This window comes from Rhamphochromis sp. 'chilingali' (genome assembly GCF_963969265.1).
Source record: "Rhamphochromis sp. 'chilingali' genome assembly, chromosome: 19".
Taxonomy (NCBI): Eukaryota; Metazoa; Chordata; class Actinopteri; order Cichliformes; family Cichlidae; genus Rhamphochromis; species Rhamphochromis sp. 'chilingali'.
This window is the reverse complement of record NC_137946.1, coordinates 28066693-28082061: the sequence shown is the minus strand read 5'-3', so window position 1 is coordinate 28082061 and position 15369 is coordinate 28066693. Positions and strand designations below refer to the sequence as shown.

General features: G+C 38.2%; 1 protein-coding gene across 1 annotated transcript; it reads left to right on the top strand.

Moving 5' to 3' along the window:
- Positions 1–4399: 4399 nt before the first annotated feature.
- On the top strand, positions 4400–11976 carry slc35f2 (solute carrier family 35 member F2). The gene is made up of 9 exons (XM_080867759.1): positions 4400–4538; positions 5023–5122; positions 5530–5702; positions 6951–7078; positions 7546–7705; positions 7987–8143; positions 9312–9364; positions 9484–9638; positions 10607–11976. The coding sequence occupies exons 2-9, from the start codon at positions 5034–5036 to the stop codon at positions 10811–10813; spliced, it is 1122 nt and encodes a 373-aa protein (XP_080723885.1). The 5' UTR covers positions 4400–4538; positions 5023–5033; the 3' UTR covers positions 10814–11976.
- The last annotated feature ends 3393 nt before the right edge of the window (positions 11977–15369 follow it).

Here is a 15369-nt window from a genome sequence, read left to right as displayed (position 1 = left end):
CGCGAACAACAAGACCTACGAAGATTAACCTTATCGAAATATCGCTGTTGTTAGGGAAGCTTTTGTTTTTTAAATAGAAATGTTTTAAGGACAAAAGTATCATTTTAACCACTTTCTTTTACATATAGATGTACTTTATTAATATGTATTAATAAAGTAAAATTATTTTTGTTTATTAATATTTACGTGCATTTATTTACGTTTTTTGTTGTTCCTTAAAGCTCAGCCTATGTCAGAATGTCTTTTTGTGGTGCTCATTTTACGTTTGTTGTATAATTTATTCTCACCTTCATTAATAACAGTATTTAACAACGCTCTGTAGTGGAACGTTTATAGTATCACATAAAAGGTTTATTTTTAGTTACAGTTAGTTTATAATGTAGCCATTAAGAAGTATTACTTGTTAAAGTATATGTTATGGTTTTCATGTTTCCTGCACTCTCCTTCTCCTAAAACTGTTTTGTTTATTTTTATGTTTTTGATTGTGTGTGTGTGTGTGTGTGTGTGTGTGTGTGTGTGTGTGTGTGTGTGTGTGTGTGTGTGTGTGTGTGTGTGTGTGTGTGTGTGTGTGTTTTTCTTCTTCTTACAGCAACATTAGTGTAGTAAGTGTAACGGAGGCTTTGATTTTATTGTCATTCGTAAATTGTTGGGAATTAATCCACAGTGGAAGTCTCATTTTAACAATCAATTTTTGGAGTGTTATTGTGTGTTCCCAAATTTGTAAGGTCACATCGAACGAAAAAAGGCACTATGAGATTTAATCATAGTTTGTACCTGACCAAAATATTTGAATTATTTTAAATGATTTGTGTGTTTTGTTTGTTTTGTTTTGTTTTAACATAAAATGATTTTTAAAAATTAATCATATTACAACATTGTAGAATAAACAGATTATAGACATTAGCTAAAATATTCTCAGGCTGAATATTATTTATTTATGTTCACAAACAACATGAGCAAAGTGTAATTTGAGCAGGTATACTGCACTACTTTTGCCAACCCTAAGGGATTATAGTGAAAATGTGGCGGCCCTAGATCTCCTGTGTCATCTTTACCATACCTCCACAAAACATTCCTTTTGCAAGTTCATAAAAAATAAATAAAGAGTCTAAAAAACAAAGTCAAAGTAAATAAAAATCTTTTAGTTTGGTTAATAATTACTTTACGGTAACTTCAATCAAAAAATCAGGTACGATGTATAATCACGTTTGTGAAAACTTTTTTTGAAGTTTATCATCTGCAACTAACTGAAGTTTCTTTTTAGTTCTCTAAACCTTATAGGATTTACAGAATTTATGCATTTAGGACTAATAAACCACAAAAAAAAATGGTTCCTGTACAATAATGTATAACAAATACAGCTAATCAGAGACATTAGAAGGTATTTTCTGCCATACTGAACCACATAGCACTACCTCTGCTGTTTTACTTCACTTTCACTGCCTTGTAAATGATATGTAGGAAAAGTAAAAGGAAACATTTGCCACATATCACACTGAGTGCAGAACTGGAGATAGGAAAATGTTTGTACAGTCTCAGGGCCAGTTATTGTTTCACTGTCAGCATGGTCTTTATTATCATTCCTTCCCTGCATGACATGAGGGAGAGAGGAGAGAAGTACAACAACATTAATAAAAAAAGGAATTTTGCTCAGTCACTGCTGGGATTTTTCCATGACAAGATCATCCTGAGGAAAAAAGAAAAGCTTGGAGAAATCAAACCTACATTCTTTGAGTAAGAATGTAGGTTTGATTTATAAAGTGAAGTGCTGGGGACATTTCCTATCCTGTACTTAGACACATTATACTGTTACTGTATAATACTTTCTCCACTCTGGTGACCATATAGGAAATATGACCAATTAAACATTTGCTGCATACCTCATGAATAAACAAACCCGCTAATAGCGATAAAACATTACTTTTTATACAAACTTCTGTGTTGTCTACAAATGTTTTATATTAATTATAGCCTACAAATGAAGCGGGAAAATAATGAGAAAACAGGAAGAATCACAGGCGAAATGTTCACCACTCTAATAAACACATTGCTGCATATACTGGAGGTAGAAACTTTTGGGTTAGTGTATTTCTGTTCACCTCAAATGTATTTCAATTCCAAAATTCCAATTTGCAACAACTGCCTGGAGTTACTTTATATTACAAAGTGAGAACCCTAAAATCAATCCCTTGATTTGGATCTGAGTTGGTCACACAATGTTGCTGTGATCACAAAAGCAGCAAGACAGCAGCTCTTCTTCCTGCGGCGCCTGAGAAGATTCAGATGAACTCCAGAATACTAACAAACTTCTATCGAAACCATTACCATTGAAATTATTCTGACTGGCTGCATCACCACCTGGTATGGCAACTGTAATGCCCTGTACAGCAAAGCTCTGCAGAGGGTGGTGAGATTAGCACAGCGCATCACCAGGACTGAACTGCCAGCCATGCAGGATCTCTATAGACAGTGCTGCATGAGGAAGACACAGCGGATCCTCTCTGATCCCAGCCACAGACTTTTCACACTTCTGCCGTCTGGCAGGCAGTTCAGGAGCATCCAGACCTGCACTAGCAGACACAGAAACAGTTTTTACCCACAAGCCATCAGGCTTTTGAACTGCTGACACTCTTTACACACCATTACACACTCACTACAATTACAGGGCTCTACACACTGTCACTTCAAAAAATGCCACTTAAATGCTCATTGCACAAGTTTTTGCACAACCGGTAAATACTTTTGCACAAACTTTAAATACCAACTTGTCTTAAATACTCTAAATATTAATACTTTTTCTCTCTTGTATTATTATTATTATTATTATTATTATTATTATTATTATTATTATTATTATTATTATTACTGCTATTTTCATGTTATTTTCTTCTTAATATAACTGCACACTTTCTATATGGTCATGCAAAACTGAGGAGCACGAGCCAAAGTATTTCATTATGGGTAAATGTAGCTACACTGTTTATCTGGACATAACAATAAAACCTGAAACCTGAACTTGAACTTTTCAGCAGCATTTGGTGACAGTGGAGTAGAAGAGCTCCCTTCCTCTCCTTTCCTTTCCCTTCCTTTGCTTTCCTTTCCTTTCCTGTCTTGCCAGAAGACATATCTTGCAGGACCTTGCTACTTGTCAATGGTCTAGTTAAACATGTCTTGCATTCACAGACTTTTCTTCTGATAACAATACCCCAAGTCTTTCAGGATGAGGGATAATGCCACGCAGCAGCGGAATGGCCAGGGGACATAGGAAGCCATGGGAAGAGTGTCTGTCTCCAGAATCCAAATTAGGATCTCCTTCCACACCAGAGGAGCCTGACAGCTGAAGACTCTGCCTCCCATTCTACTTTTACAAATGCTAGGAACCACAAGTAAGCCTTCAGGCTGAGAGTAAAGTGCTCTATTGGGATAAAATGATACTATACTAAAGTACTATATATACTTTAGGGTATATGGACCAATTCGGGGCTTTTATGTGAGGAGAAGGATTGGAGAGATTTCGCAGGTCTTTCCTCCCTACTGCTGTCGGACTCACAACAAAGACTTCAACTGATCAAACACACACATCCACACATGTGTAATAGCAATAACACTAAGTGCAATACTTTTTTCTCGCATTGTTGTATTATACTCAATTGTATATAGCATTTGTATTCTATTTTATTCCATTGTATATTGTATTTTATTTTATTCTATTCTATTGTGTACAGTATCTCATAGATATATTATTCCAGTGTTTTTTCTCTAATTTTTCTATGCAACTTTGCACTGTCCACTGCTGTAACAAAACAAATTTCCCACACGTGTGGGAACCTGTAATAAAGGTTATCTTATCTTATCTTATCTTAAAAGGGTTTTAAGAGGAAGCAAATGAAGAGAGGCTAATACGGAAGAAATATAATCTCTGTTTCTAGCCTCTGCTAGTAGCCTACTTTTGTCTGCTCGTCTGTCTGGTTATTTCCTCTTTGGTTTTTTCGGATCAGCAACTTTTTAAAAACATAAAGTGTGTGTTGTTAGACTCACATGCTGACTTCTGCAAAAAATGTGGAACATTATGTGGAACTCGGGAACAAGGCATAGAGATGCAGTGCTAGCCCATCAGAAAAATCAGAAAGGCAGATCTCCACACCGCATGCCACAAGTACGCGATCAGCAAGTAGGACTTTATAAGCATGAAAGTTTCCGTAAACAACACTGCCAAAGCATCAATGAGCAATTTGTACAAATATACTAATAACAATAATTCATCCCTAATAAAATACGTTTTGTGTTATTTTTTTCTGACTAAACTAACTGTAATTATCCTCTTTATCAGCTTAATAAGTTTGACTGCACTGTGCACACGTCACCTAGAATTCGTTGCAACCAATCAGAGCGTAAGGGGCGGTCCTACGCGAACACGAGGTTAGTCCTGTTCATCCTGGTTGAGAGGTGTTTCCGCGTGGACGAAGATTTTTTTCTTCCTGAATAAACATGAAATCATCACAGCTGGAGGATGTCACCACATAATTGAACGTCAAAATGTATGTTTTATTCATATTCATTTACATTCATGGATTAATTCGCTGTTTTGTTAGCTGTTTAGCTAATGGAGTGTAATAAATGACGCAAGGTTCACCAAACTCCATTTGAAAAGTTTAAGTTTAATATTTCTGTACTTGCTACTAATTATTTATACCTGCTTTAACGTAACTAAGTACGTATTACGAATCATTACGAGCTACACTACAATTCGGGATATTTATTTTCTAATTAAAGCATGTAATAGTAAACCTATCAGCGTCGACGCCTCCAGCTCGTAACGAAATATATATATATATATAACCGGTTTTAATCACTTCATGCAATGTGTTTGTACATTAACCTCAGTCCTTTGGAGATTAGGTGTCATGCTCTGCTTGGGCAGTCTGATGAAGATACTGAAAGCGAAAGACACTAATTCCCAATTATTTTTCTTCCAGCTTGTAATCTTGCTCGGTGTCCATGTCTTTGTGTCTTTATGTTTAGCTCTTAGAGAGATGGAGGGGCCCGTGGAGGAGAGATTGTGTGGGAAAATGAAGATTGGCTGTGGTTTGCACAGATACAACCTGAGAGATGTTTTCACGTGGTGAGCAACAAATCTAGATGTGTAAATCTCGTTTTTAGCTACTGTAATGTATGTTGTATCAGTGAATGTAACAGGCGTGGAATCACCAGGGTTGTAAAAGAACTAGAGAACTTACATCCACATTTTTTCAAGAGTCGAATGGTTGAATGAGTTGAATGGTTGAACAGCATACATATTTAATGACTGTAAAAACAAAAAATCAGGTGCACAAGTGTTTATTTATTTGGGATTTTCTCTAAACCACACAGTGTCAAGAGTGCACATACAGCTGAATATACAAATATATGCATCCACCCCTACCAATATTCGGTTAGATGTCCCTAAGCAAATTGCAAGTTGGAATATCATCATGACATTCACGACAGTGTTTTTCTTTTGATGCATGATTCGTGTTCTTCACTTACCAGGAGTCTGCTGAAGACTATACTCATGGGTCAGGTCCTGTCACTGCTGATATGTGGGACAGCAGTCAGCTGTGAGTACCTGACTCATGCCAAAGTGGAGACACCCATGCTGCAGAGCTTCCTCAACTACGCCCTCCTGCTGTTCACCTACACAACACACCTCAGCACCCGCACAGGTCAGACTGTCATGCTCTCAGGATATTTGACATTCTGGCTGCTCTCAGTGAGTCACAATAAGTAAATGTTTCTCTGTAGCATCAATCATACTGATGAACCTGCAAATTTATGGTAAAGTAAGCTGATTTAGTGGGAAAAGGAATAGTGGTGAGACCACAAGAGTGAACTTTAAAGGAGATGTACAGTATTAACCTCATTTCCAGCTCCATGCTTTTATTTTTGGAGTAGCTTTGCCTGATTCACTGTTAAAAAATAATCCTTCTCTGTCACATCAGCCCCTCATGTCCTCCTCCTTTTTGCGTACAGAGGGTTGATGTGACAGAGGAGGCGTTTAGGATAGGATGAGATGGAGGCAGATGATCCACTGTGATGACCCCTAAAGGGAGCAGCCAAAAGGAAAAAAAAAAAGATTTTATAAGGTACTTGGTGCCGCCTCTTAGATCATCCTCTGTCTGAAACAAGCTGTTTAAGCTCCTCCCCCTTCAACACAACTTTCTTCTGATTGTCTGCCTATAGCAAGCAGAAGGTTTGAACCACAGATGATTGTGACTTCTGTGCCTGAAAATCTATAGTATCATATTATCTGCTCTCACTGATCTCATAAAGAGCAGAAAAAACAAGGTTAAGTCTGAGCGTCTGGCTCACAGAGATCGCCTCATTATTTAAGACTTGTGTCATCCGAGCTTCCATCCTTGTAATATAGCACAAAACAAGGTAAAAGGACAATAGGCAATAAACTAAAATTCTGTGCAGAGTTCACAGAAGCTGCAGTGTTATGTGATGATTAATTGTCCTCATGTTGCTCACTATAAGCATATTAGCGGACAGAAACAAATATTAGTACTAGAGCTCTTATTCTGAAAATCCATCTTTTATCGTAAACATAAACTGTTTACATATACACATTAATTAATTACAAATGGATACAAAATATTTAGCAATGGAGCAGAATCACGTTGACGTCATAATCGTATCACGTAACCACTATTTGAATGCAAATAAATGAACATTATCCAGGTTATAACACAGCACAGCATCAACTCCTCTAAAAGGAAGCTTAATTTAATTCCCTTTGTTTATAATATCCTTTGAACAGTGAGTAAAATAAGATCAAAGGAGCAGAAAATAGCACAAAGGAGTTAATGATTCACAGTTTGTTCAGATCACCAAATGTATGTGTAAAGCAGTGTTTAGATGTTTAAAGGGTCTTATGGACCATTTGAATTCAGTCTGATGTGTTTCTTCAGGTGACAGGAACATCCTACAGATTTTAAAAACCAACTGGTGGAAGTATTTGGGGATGGCTATAGCAGACGTTGAGGCGAACTACACAGTAGTGAAGGCGTACCAGTTTACCACGCTGACAAGTATACAGGTAACAAAAGAGTGTTGTCAGTAAAGACTCTTCTCCTGACTTTGCTTTGAACACATGTATAGTTTGGTTAACCAAAAGACTTCACTGGGCAGCAGGGGGCGAGCCTGATGCTGCTCTCCTGATGAGCTTATTGTCTTAGCTGCTAGTTTGAAGTCTTGTTGAAATAAGTGCAATGTTTATTTTGTATGTAATGATACTCTATAGACTCAAAGAGGGACATAAAACAGGTGCTACTATGTGAACGTATGGTGTTTCTCACTTTCTCAGTAAAATTCTCCCATCTTGGTGTAAAAAACACTCTGGGTTTACAGCCGAACTTGACTATTTTTTAGTCAAGTTTGGCTGACTTCACATGGTAGGAGGTTATACTAAAGAGGTCTGTTTGTGAGGAACAAGCTGGCTTGCATGAAGTGCAACATGTCTTTTGCCCTCATGTTAACGCCTGTTTGTCACTGTGTGTGTTTCAGCTGCTGGACTGCTTTGTGATCCCGGTGCTGATGTTACTTTCTTGGTTTTTCCTGAAGACTCGATATCGGGTGATCCACTTTGTAGCTGTAGCAGTGTGTTTGTTGGGGGTGGGGGCCATGGTAGGAGCTGACATTCTGGCTGGAAGAGACCAGGGATCCAGTAAGAACATTTTCCTCAGTCAAAGTTAATGTCAGACTTTTTTGTTTATCCTCTTGATGCATGAAGGCATTCAGACAGCCAGTATCCTCATCTGACTAAAAACAAACAAACAAACAGGCAAAAATACATTTATCACTGTAAAAGATTCGTAACGCAGTCAGTGTAGGTTCATATTAAATAATTCCTCAGTGTCTGAGAGGCAGATGTTGGTATGAATTGAACTGAATTAAATTGGAATTGTGCCTGTGTCTTATACTAACTGTCTCTTTCTCTCTGTGCAGCCAGTGATGTACTGTTGGGCGATGGGTTGGTCCTGCTCAGTGCCGTCCTCTACGCCATATCCAACATGTGCCAGGAGCACACAGTGAAGAACTTGAGCAGAGTTGAATTCCTGGGCATGATGGGCCTGTTTGGGACTCTCATCAGCGGTGTACAACTGTAAGATATTGTGTTTTTCTGCACCACTGACACAGCAGGTAGTATTGTTCTGTACTGTTGTTACAGAGTAATGACTATTGTTGAGCCACTATTAATGTGCTAATATCATTAATATAATGTGAATAATGTCACTTTTTTGCCATCAGATAATATACATCACAGCTCTCTGCCAGCCCACATTGTTTAATAGATGAACCAGATGTGTCTTAAACCTGAATTCCTTTTAACAGCCAGCAGGGGGCGATAGCTGTGTTTCAAAATCCTTTGGGTCTTTCCTCAGATCTTAGACAAGCAAAGGACCTGACCTTCACAAACACTTTGATTATTTTTGGACTGGGTCGCTCATTTAAAACATTAAATCCATTTTATGAATTTAAGTCATTCCAAGAGTCAGAAATGAGAATTACCCACAGTTTGCTTATTTGCTAGCAACTTGTGTTTTAAAATTTTAATCTGGTTTCAGAACAATAAGAAGGCGAGAGCAAAAACACATAGATGAGACCATGATAGACACTATAGAAGATGTTAACAAGAATAGTTGGAAAATGGAAAATTTTGAGATTATGATTGTGATTTTAGCATCTTTTTTTCTTATACTTTCTATGAATTTCAGTGATATCTGTGTGAGAAGACCTTGCTTGTTGAGCTTTATTTAAATTTAGGTTGTGGGTATATGTATGAATATGGAGGATTTGAGGATGACCAAGGCTAGCACCAGTGTTAACGTGAATAAAACAAATTAATAAAACAAACAAAGAAACAGGAAAAATGTGGGTTTTTGGTGGTTTTAGTCAGTCGATAGGTGGTTGCTAGGTAACACAATGATGTCACAATATACTACACATACTGAAGATTTTGTGGATATATATTAAGTGTTTTGAAAGTTAAACAGAAATCAAAATCATCCTCTTCTTAATACATGAAGCTACAAACAGGTCATTTTAGGCCGCTGGTAAGTGGTTGCTAGGCAACATGATGATATGATATCTTACATATAAGGACCTTCAGGAGCCAGTTTTGGTTGCTCAACCTTTACTCATGTATAATGAGTTCAAATGCAAACAAATATTTTTTTAATCATGTAATACCTAATAGTACCTAATTGTGATGCAATACCCTTTATTAATGATGTTCCCTCATCATTTTAACTTGTTGCTTATTGTTGCAGAGTTGTGCTGGAAACACGTGCAGTAGGAGAAATCAAGTGGGACGTTCACATCTGTGAGTTCACTTTCTGTACTGTCATATTAAACTGCAACATAATCACATTTATAGAAGCGTCTCTGATTTTAATATCACTCCACTGCCTCTCACTCAAATCTGTTTATTGTGTTCTGCAGCCATGCTGTTTGTAGTCTACACCTTGTGCATGTACGCTTTATACAGCTTCATGCCTGTAGTGGTGAAGATGACGAGCGCCACAGCAGTGAACCTCTCTCTGCTCACTGCTGACCTCTTCAGCCTCTTCTGTGGCCTCTTTCTCTTCATGTACAAGGTGAGTTTGTGATGTCTGTATGTATGCATGTCAGTCCTTAATGAGAGAAATGAGCGATAGCTCTGCCTTGTCTCGCAGCAGCAGGAAATGCAAATGATTTATTTGGTTAGTTAAAATATTTATTTTGTGCTGAACCAGTTGGTTCCTACTAGAGCATGAAAAACAAGATGACAGGCACATGACCAGTGAGAAATATTTAGAAAATCAAATAGGTATATTGTTCAGTAAAATAAATGCTAGGAGTGCATTTAAATAAGGGGGTAATGATTTCCTGTATCTGACCTTGTGGCAGTAAGTCTAAGGCTGACGTTAGAGAAAATGTTCAAGCAGCATGCCCAGTAAATGATGCAGAGGATGGTCAAGATCCCTGTATCATCCATTATGCATCAGCAAACCCTGTCATCCCCATAGCTCCTTAAGGATTCGATACGTTACACAGGGTAGTAGAAGTGTGATCAGCTGATGAAGATTTTCTGTAAGATTTATTCTAAAGTTGACTTGACAAGACTTGCAAAAAAGAAGGCATTTCAACTTGCATAAAAACCAATAAACAGCAAAAATTGACTTTTTCACATGACAATAGGCTGCCAGTCAACCCGGGGAGGGTTAATGGATATGTGAAGGTTGGCTAGGATTTGACAGAAGAAGAATTTTGTGTTCTTGTTACTGTTGCTTGGTTTTTAAATGGGTTTTTTTCTTTTGGAAAGTTTTGACCTCCTAGAACTGTTTTTAGTTCAGAACAATGCAGAAACGGTCTGAAGTCAAAACCCAACCACAAAATACACAAGGTAGATCATAGTTGTTTAACTGTAGCAGGTGGATTACAACAGGAGAGGACGTACACCTGAAATACTACACTGCCCACAACAACTCCATTTGATTAATGACAGTGGAGGTATAAGCAAAAAAGGCCTCACACATGAACAAAATCCTCTAGCGTTAATCTGTGTCCCTGTTGTGTGTCTCAGTTTTCAGCCCTGTACATCGTCTCATTTGTCGTCATCACCGTGGGTTTTATCATGTTCAACGCTGTCCCAACATACTCAGTTTTACCCGAAGAGCCTACTGAAGCATCTGATGACCCCGAGGCTCAAAGCTCCTCAGACCAGCTGCTGCTGTCTGCAGACAATGACACTCAGAGAACCGAGACACTCACAGCCAACGATACACCATGACTGAAGAATGACATCTTTTTTCCCCTACTGTAGGTCAGTGGATAAAGGCCAGTTTTACTCTTTTTACTTCAATATTGTTACAGAAGTTGAGCTTTTATGCACTAAGCCAGAGACTACCTGTGTGTGCTCAGTTCAAAATAGATGAAGAGAGATTGAGAGGTCAAAAAACCGTGTGGCTCCACTCTCTTCTTGCCAAACTTCCTGTCTGCACCAGACTATCAGAATAAAAGTATACATTTTAAGCACAAGAAATCAGACTGCATCTAGGGTCCTACAGTTGTATTGCCACATTTTCATTAATGCTGTAGCATTTTTATAGAATATTGCCTGTTGCTTCCCTTGAAGTTGTCAGAGTTTTACAAAAAGGACCTATTGTGTCTATTTTCAGTTCCATATTTTTATTCTTTAGCTTGGTGTGATCCACAGTTCAGAATCATCCTTTTTTAAAATCTTATTGTGGGCGTTAGCACAATGCTGTATAAATGAAATTGGATTGAACTGAATAGCACAGCCCTTCACTTCATCCACTGTCTAAAACAAAGTGTTTAGGCTCCTCCCCATTTAAGCCAATTTTCTTCTGATTGGCTGCCCCTCAGAAACAAAGTTCTAACAACTGGTAGGCGGAGCTTCTGTATTCAGAGTCTTTGTAGTGTACCTGGGATGACCATGTTAGGAGTACCTCCTCTGATAAACAGAGCCTTAATTTAGACTTTAGTTATTTTTAATTTGAGCATATTAACAGAATATCATCACAGACAAAAGGAAAGCATAATAAGTCCCCTGTAAGATTTATTTTTGCGGTTTTCTCCTTTATTTAATAAACAGAGAAAAGGGGTTAAAGAGGGTGGGTCAGTTGACGTCAACTTTCACTCCCGCTGCTGTTTATTGTTTGATTATTGATTTTTGTTTGTTTTCGTTTTTGTTTCATAAAATGTCACCATATTTCATGTTTTGTTTTTGTTGTTTCTTCACCTCTACAGTCTACAGTTTTACATTCCTCTGAGTTACATGGCTGCATGCAGACAAATGACTTAGCTCATTTAGTTGTCTCCTCTGGTGCTGTTACAGTTTTTATACTCATGTCATTTGGCAATCTACAAACTGCATCATGGCTTTCTTGCACCCAGAGTTTTACTTTTTTACTATTAAAATATTTTTTGAAATTTTCTTTGTTCTTGTCTTTTCTCAGTTACTTTACTTTAAAATGATTTTACAGAAATGAAAACATGTAAGTCTATCTCAGTCCTGCATTAGACAAATGATGTGTGGATATTCTATCTCTTGATTATGCACTCACTGTCCTCTTGTTTAGGTATATTTGTTCCCATCTGCGGAAGTATCCAATCAGCCAAGCACATGACAGCAACTCAACCCATTTAGGGATGTAGACAGGGTCAGGACAACCAAGTTCAAACCCAGCATCAGAGTAGGGAAGAAGGGTGATTTAAGGGATGTTAAACACCACATGGTTGCTGGTCTCTCGTGGGCTGATCTGAGTATTTCAGGAAATGCTGATTTCCTGAGATTTGTTTTCCACACAACCAGCAAAAGGTTTACAGAGTCCAAAAAACAAATATTAAGTGAGTGGAACCTTAGTGGGAGAAAATGCCCCACTGATATCAGATATCTGCTTCCAGATGATAAGAACAGTTACTCAAATAACCTCTTGTTACAACCAAGGTATACAGAAGAGCAAAGCACATCAGACCTTGAAGCAGATGGGGTACAGCAGTAGAAGACAGCACTGTGCCACTGGAGGCTGGAGTTCATATAGGCTCACAAAAATGGGAGAATAGAAGACTGGTAGGGTCAGAATTCAGTCATCAAATCTCAATTGATAAAGTACTGTACCTTTGGGATGTGGTGGAACAGGAGATTTGCATCAGGGATGTGCAGCCAAAATATTTTCAGCAATTATGTGATGCTAATCATGTTAATATGACCCAAAGTCTTAAAGGAATGTTTCTGCCTTGAATTCTGAAAGCAAAGGGGAGTTCAGTTGGGTTCTAGCAAAGTGCACCTAATAAAGTGGCTGGTGAATGTAATTTAACAAGAATGTGTGTGTGTGAAATATGATGTGGAAATATGGCACGTGCTATAATTTTGCACATGATATAGGAAAGTTGATCTGGTTATGTATTCAGTTTAACCAGAACAAGAGTCCTTAACTATGTCATGACCTTAATTAGTAAACAGTAACATGGAAGCATACTGATCAGGCATAACATTATGACCACTGACTGGTGACGTGAACAGCACTGATTATCTTGTCACCATTGCACCTATATGTGGATGTTACTTTGACATGTACCTCCTACCTAAGCATTGTTCCAGACCACGTACACCTCTTCATGGAACCTGCACTCCCTGATGGCTGTGGCCTCTTTCAGGAGGATAATGCACCCTGCCACAAAGTGAAATGGTTCAGGAATAGTTTGAAGGCAACGGCAGTATCCAGTTTGAGGTGTTGACTTGGCCTCCAAATTCCCCAGATCAAAATCCAATAAGGGATAGAAGTCCAACCCATGGAAGCCCCACCTCACAACTTACAGGACGTAAAGAAGACTTAGCAATACGAAACCCAAATGATATTGTACTGTGGTGGTTCTCAGTCCAAGACAAATACAGATGTAAAGATACAGAGCACAGCAAACAATCAAAAATATTTTGGTGTGTATGTATTCTATTTGAATAAAAACAGCAAATGTATTGAGATGTTATTGTTAATTAATTTATTTGAAAAAAGTAGGGGAGACCGGGGATAGTTGTAACGTGGGTCAGTTGTAACACTTCCAATTTCTCCAGTCAGGGCTAAGTTTCAAATGATGTGACTCATCCTGTGCATGCCCAACTCAGTTCTGCTATCACATGTGAAAAATCAGCACATTTTGTCAAACACAGACAATTTAACATGAAAAAAAGTAATTTGTATGCCAAAAAGTAAGTTTTTCTACTTTATTTCAATGTTTAATAGCATTATCTGCTTTGCAGTTAAACTCATCAAACTTAAATTATGTTATTTGTATGTCTATGGGGATATATTCTGTGTAGGTCTTTAGTGCTAGTGTTTTAGCCGTTGGCTGTAATGTTAGCTAGTTCATGGCTATAGGAGTCTGGGTCAGTTGTAACAGCAACAGTCTGGGTTAGTTGTAACAATAATGCAGATGTTACAACTTACCACACTATTACTTTAACTTATATTAAACAAGTTGGGGCAACGGCATCAGCAGAGAGAGGTTCACTGGTCGCTTTTGTATATGCGGTTAATGCCATTGGCAACACAATTCCTCCACTGTTTGTGTTCCCACACACACATTATGCAGACCACTGTGTCAGAGATGGACCAGTAGGAAGTACTGGTAGTGGAAATAAATCAGGATGGGTGCAAGAAACAGATTTCCTCATCTTTCTGAAGCACTTTGCAAACCACACCAAGGTAAGCCATGATAAAAAGTAATGGAATTGCGATGCTGGTGCACAACTACAATTTTTCAGCTTCATTGTTATGTTCAAAATTGGTGCAAGAGTTGTAGGTTATAATGCCCACTGAGCCAATGAGGCCAAACTCAAGGAAGACCAACCAAAATTAATGAAATATTCAGTTGCAGAAAATTCCATAATTTGTCTTTTTTGGGGGGTTGGAATATGTTCAAAAGCTAGATTTCTGCATTCTGTCACACACACACGTAGCTACATAAATGGCTCTAAGTGCATTCATGTGTTGAATAAACAAAGATTACATGTTAATGTTTTGTCAGTACCCTTATTTCATTGTGTTACATTTCACCCCAGGATATGTTACAACTAACCCAGACTATGGGGTTAATTGTAACATTTCACTCTTTGTGTTTGAGGCCATACCATGCAATGGGCAATTGTGCTGCAGAGAAAATAGCTGCACTATTTAATAGCCGAGACATGTAAATACTTTGCATTACATTTTGAATCCACTACCTTAAACGAGCTCCAATTTACAGACAGAAATGTCAAAAATGTTACAACTATCCCCGGTCTCCCCTACATAATTAAAAAAAACTTGTTTATCTATAATTTAGCTTTTTCCTGTTTTGCTCATCACTGGTTATAGCATGAGATGGTACCTGCAGCAGGAGATAGGCTGTCACACAAGGAGACAAAAGGGCTGCAGAAGGACATCAACTATCAATCAATCTGCTGCTTTGTGCAAGGAGGAAGAAGGGTAGTACTGCTGGAGCCCTACAAAATGACTTCCAGTGATATGCTCATGTGTATGTATCTGATCAGATTGTCACTCTATTAGGGTGAAATGATGGCCTGACATCATTAGTTGGACTTAGTGTTCATAGCCCACCACTGAAGAGCTTGACTGGCATAATCCAGAGAGCACCAGAACCTTCAGGTCCACCACCGATGTCCCATTCCCTTCACCGATGAGAGCAGGTTCACACTGAGCACATGTGGCAGACAGAAGAGTCTGGAAACACCGTGGTGAACATCATGCTGCATGCAGTTTCATCCAGTGTGATTGGTCTGGCAGTGGATCAGTGGGAAAGGCAAACTCATGGCAAATGCCAAGC

Excerpts from the sequence above, each read along its gene's own strand:
- slc35f2 (XM_080867759.1), top strand. The coding sequence starts at position 5,034 with ATGGAGGGGCCCGTGGAGGAGAGATTGTGTGGGAAAATGAAGATTGGC. Across the intron at positions 5,703-6,950 it reads ACACCTCAGCACCCGCACAG|GTGACAGGAACATCCTACAG; the intron begins GTCAGACTGTCA and ends GTGTTTCTTCAG. Across the intron at positions 7,706-7,986 it reads TGGAAGAGACCAGGGATCCA|CCAGTGATGTACTGTTGGGC; the intron begins GTAAGAACATTT and ends CTCTCTGTGCAG.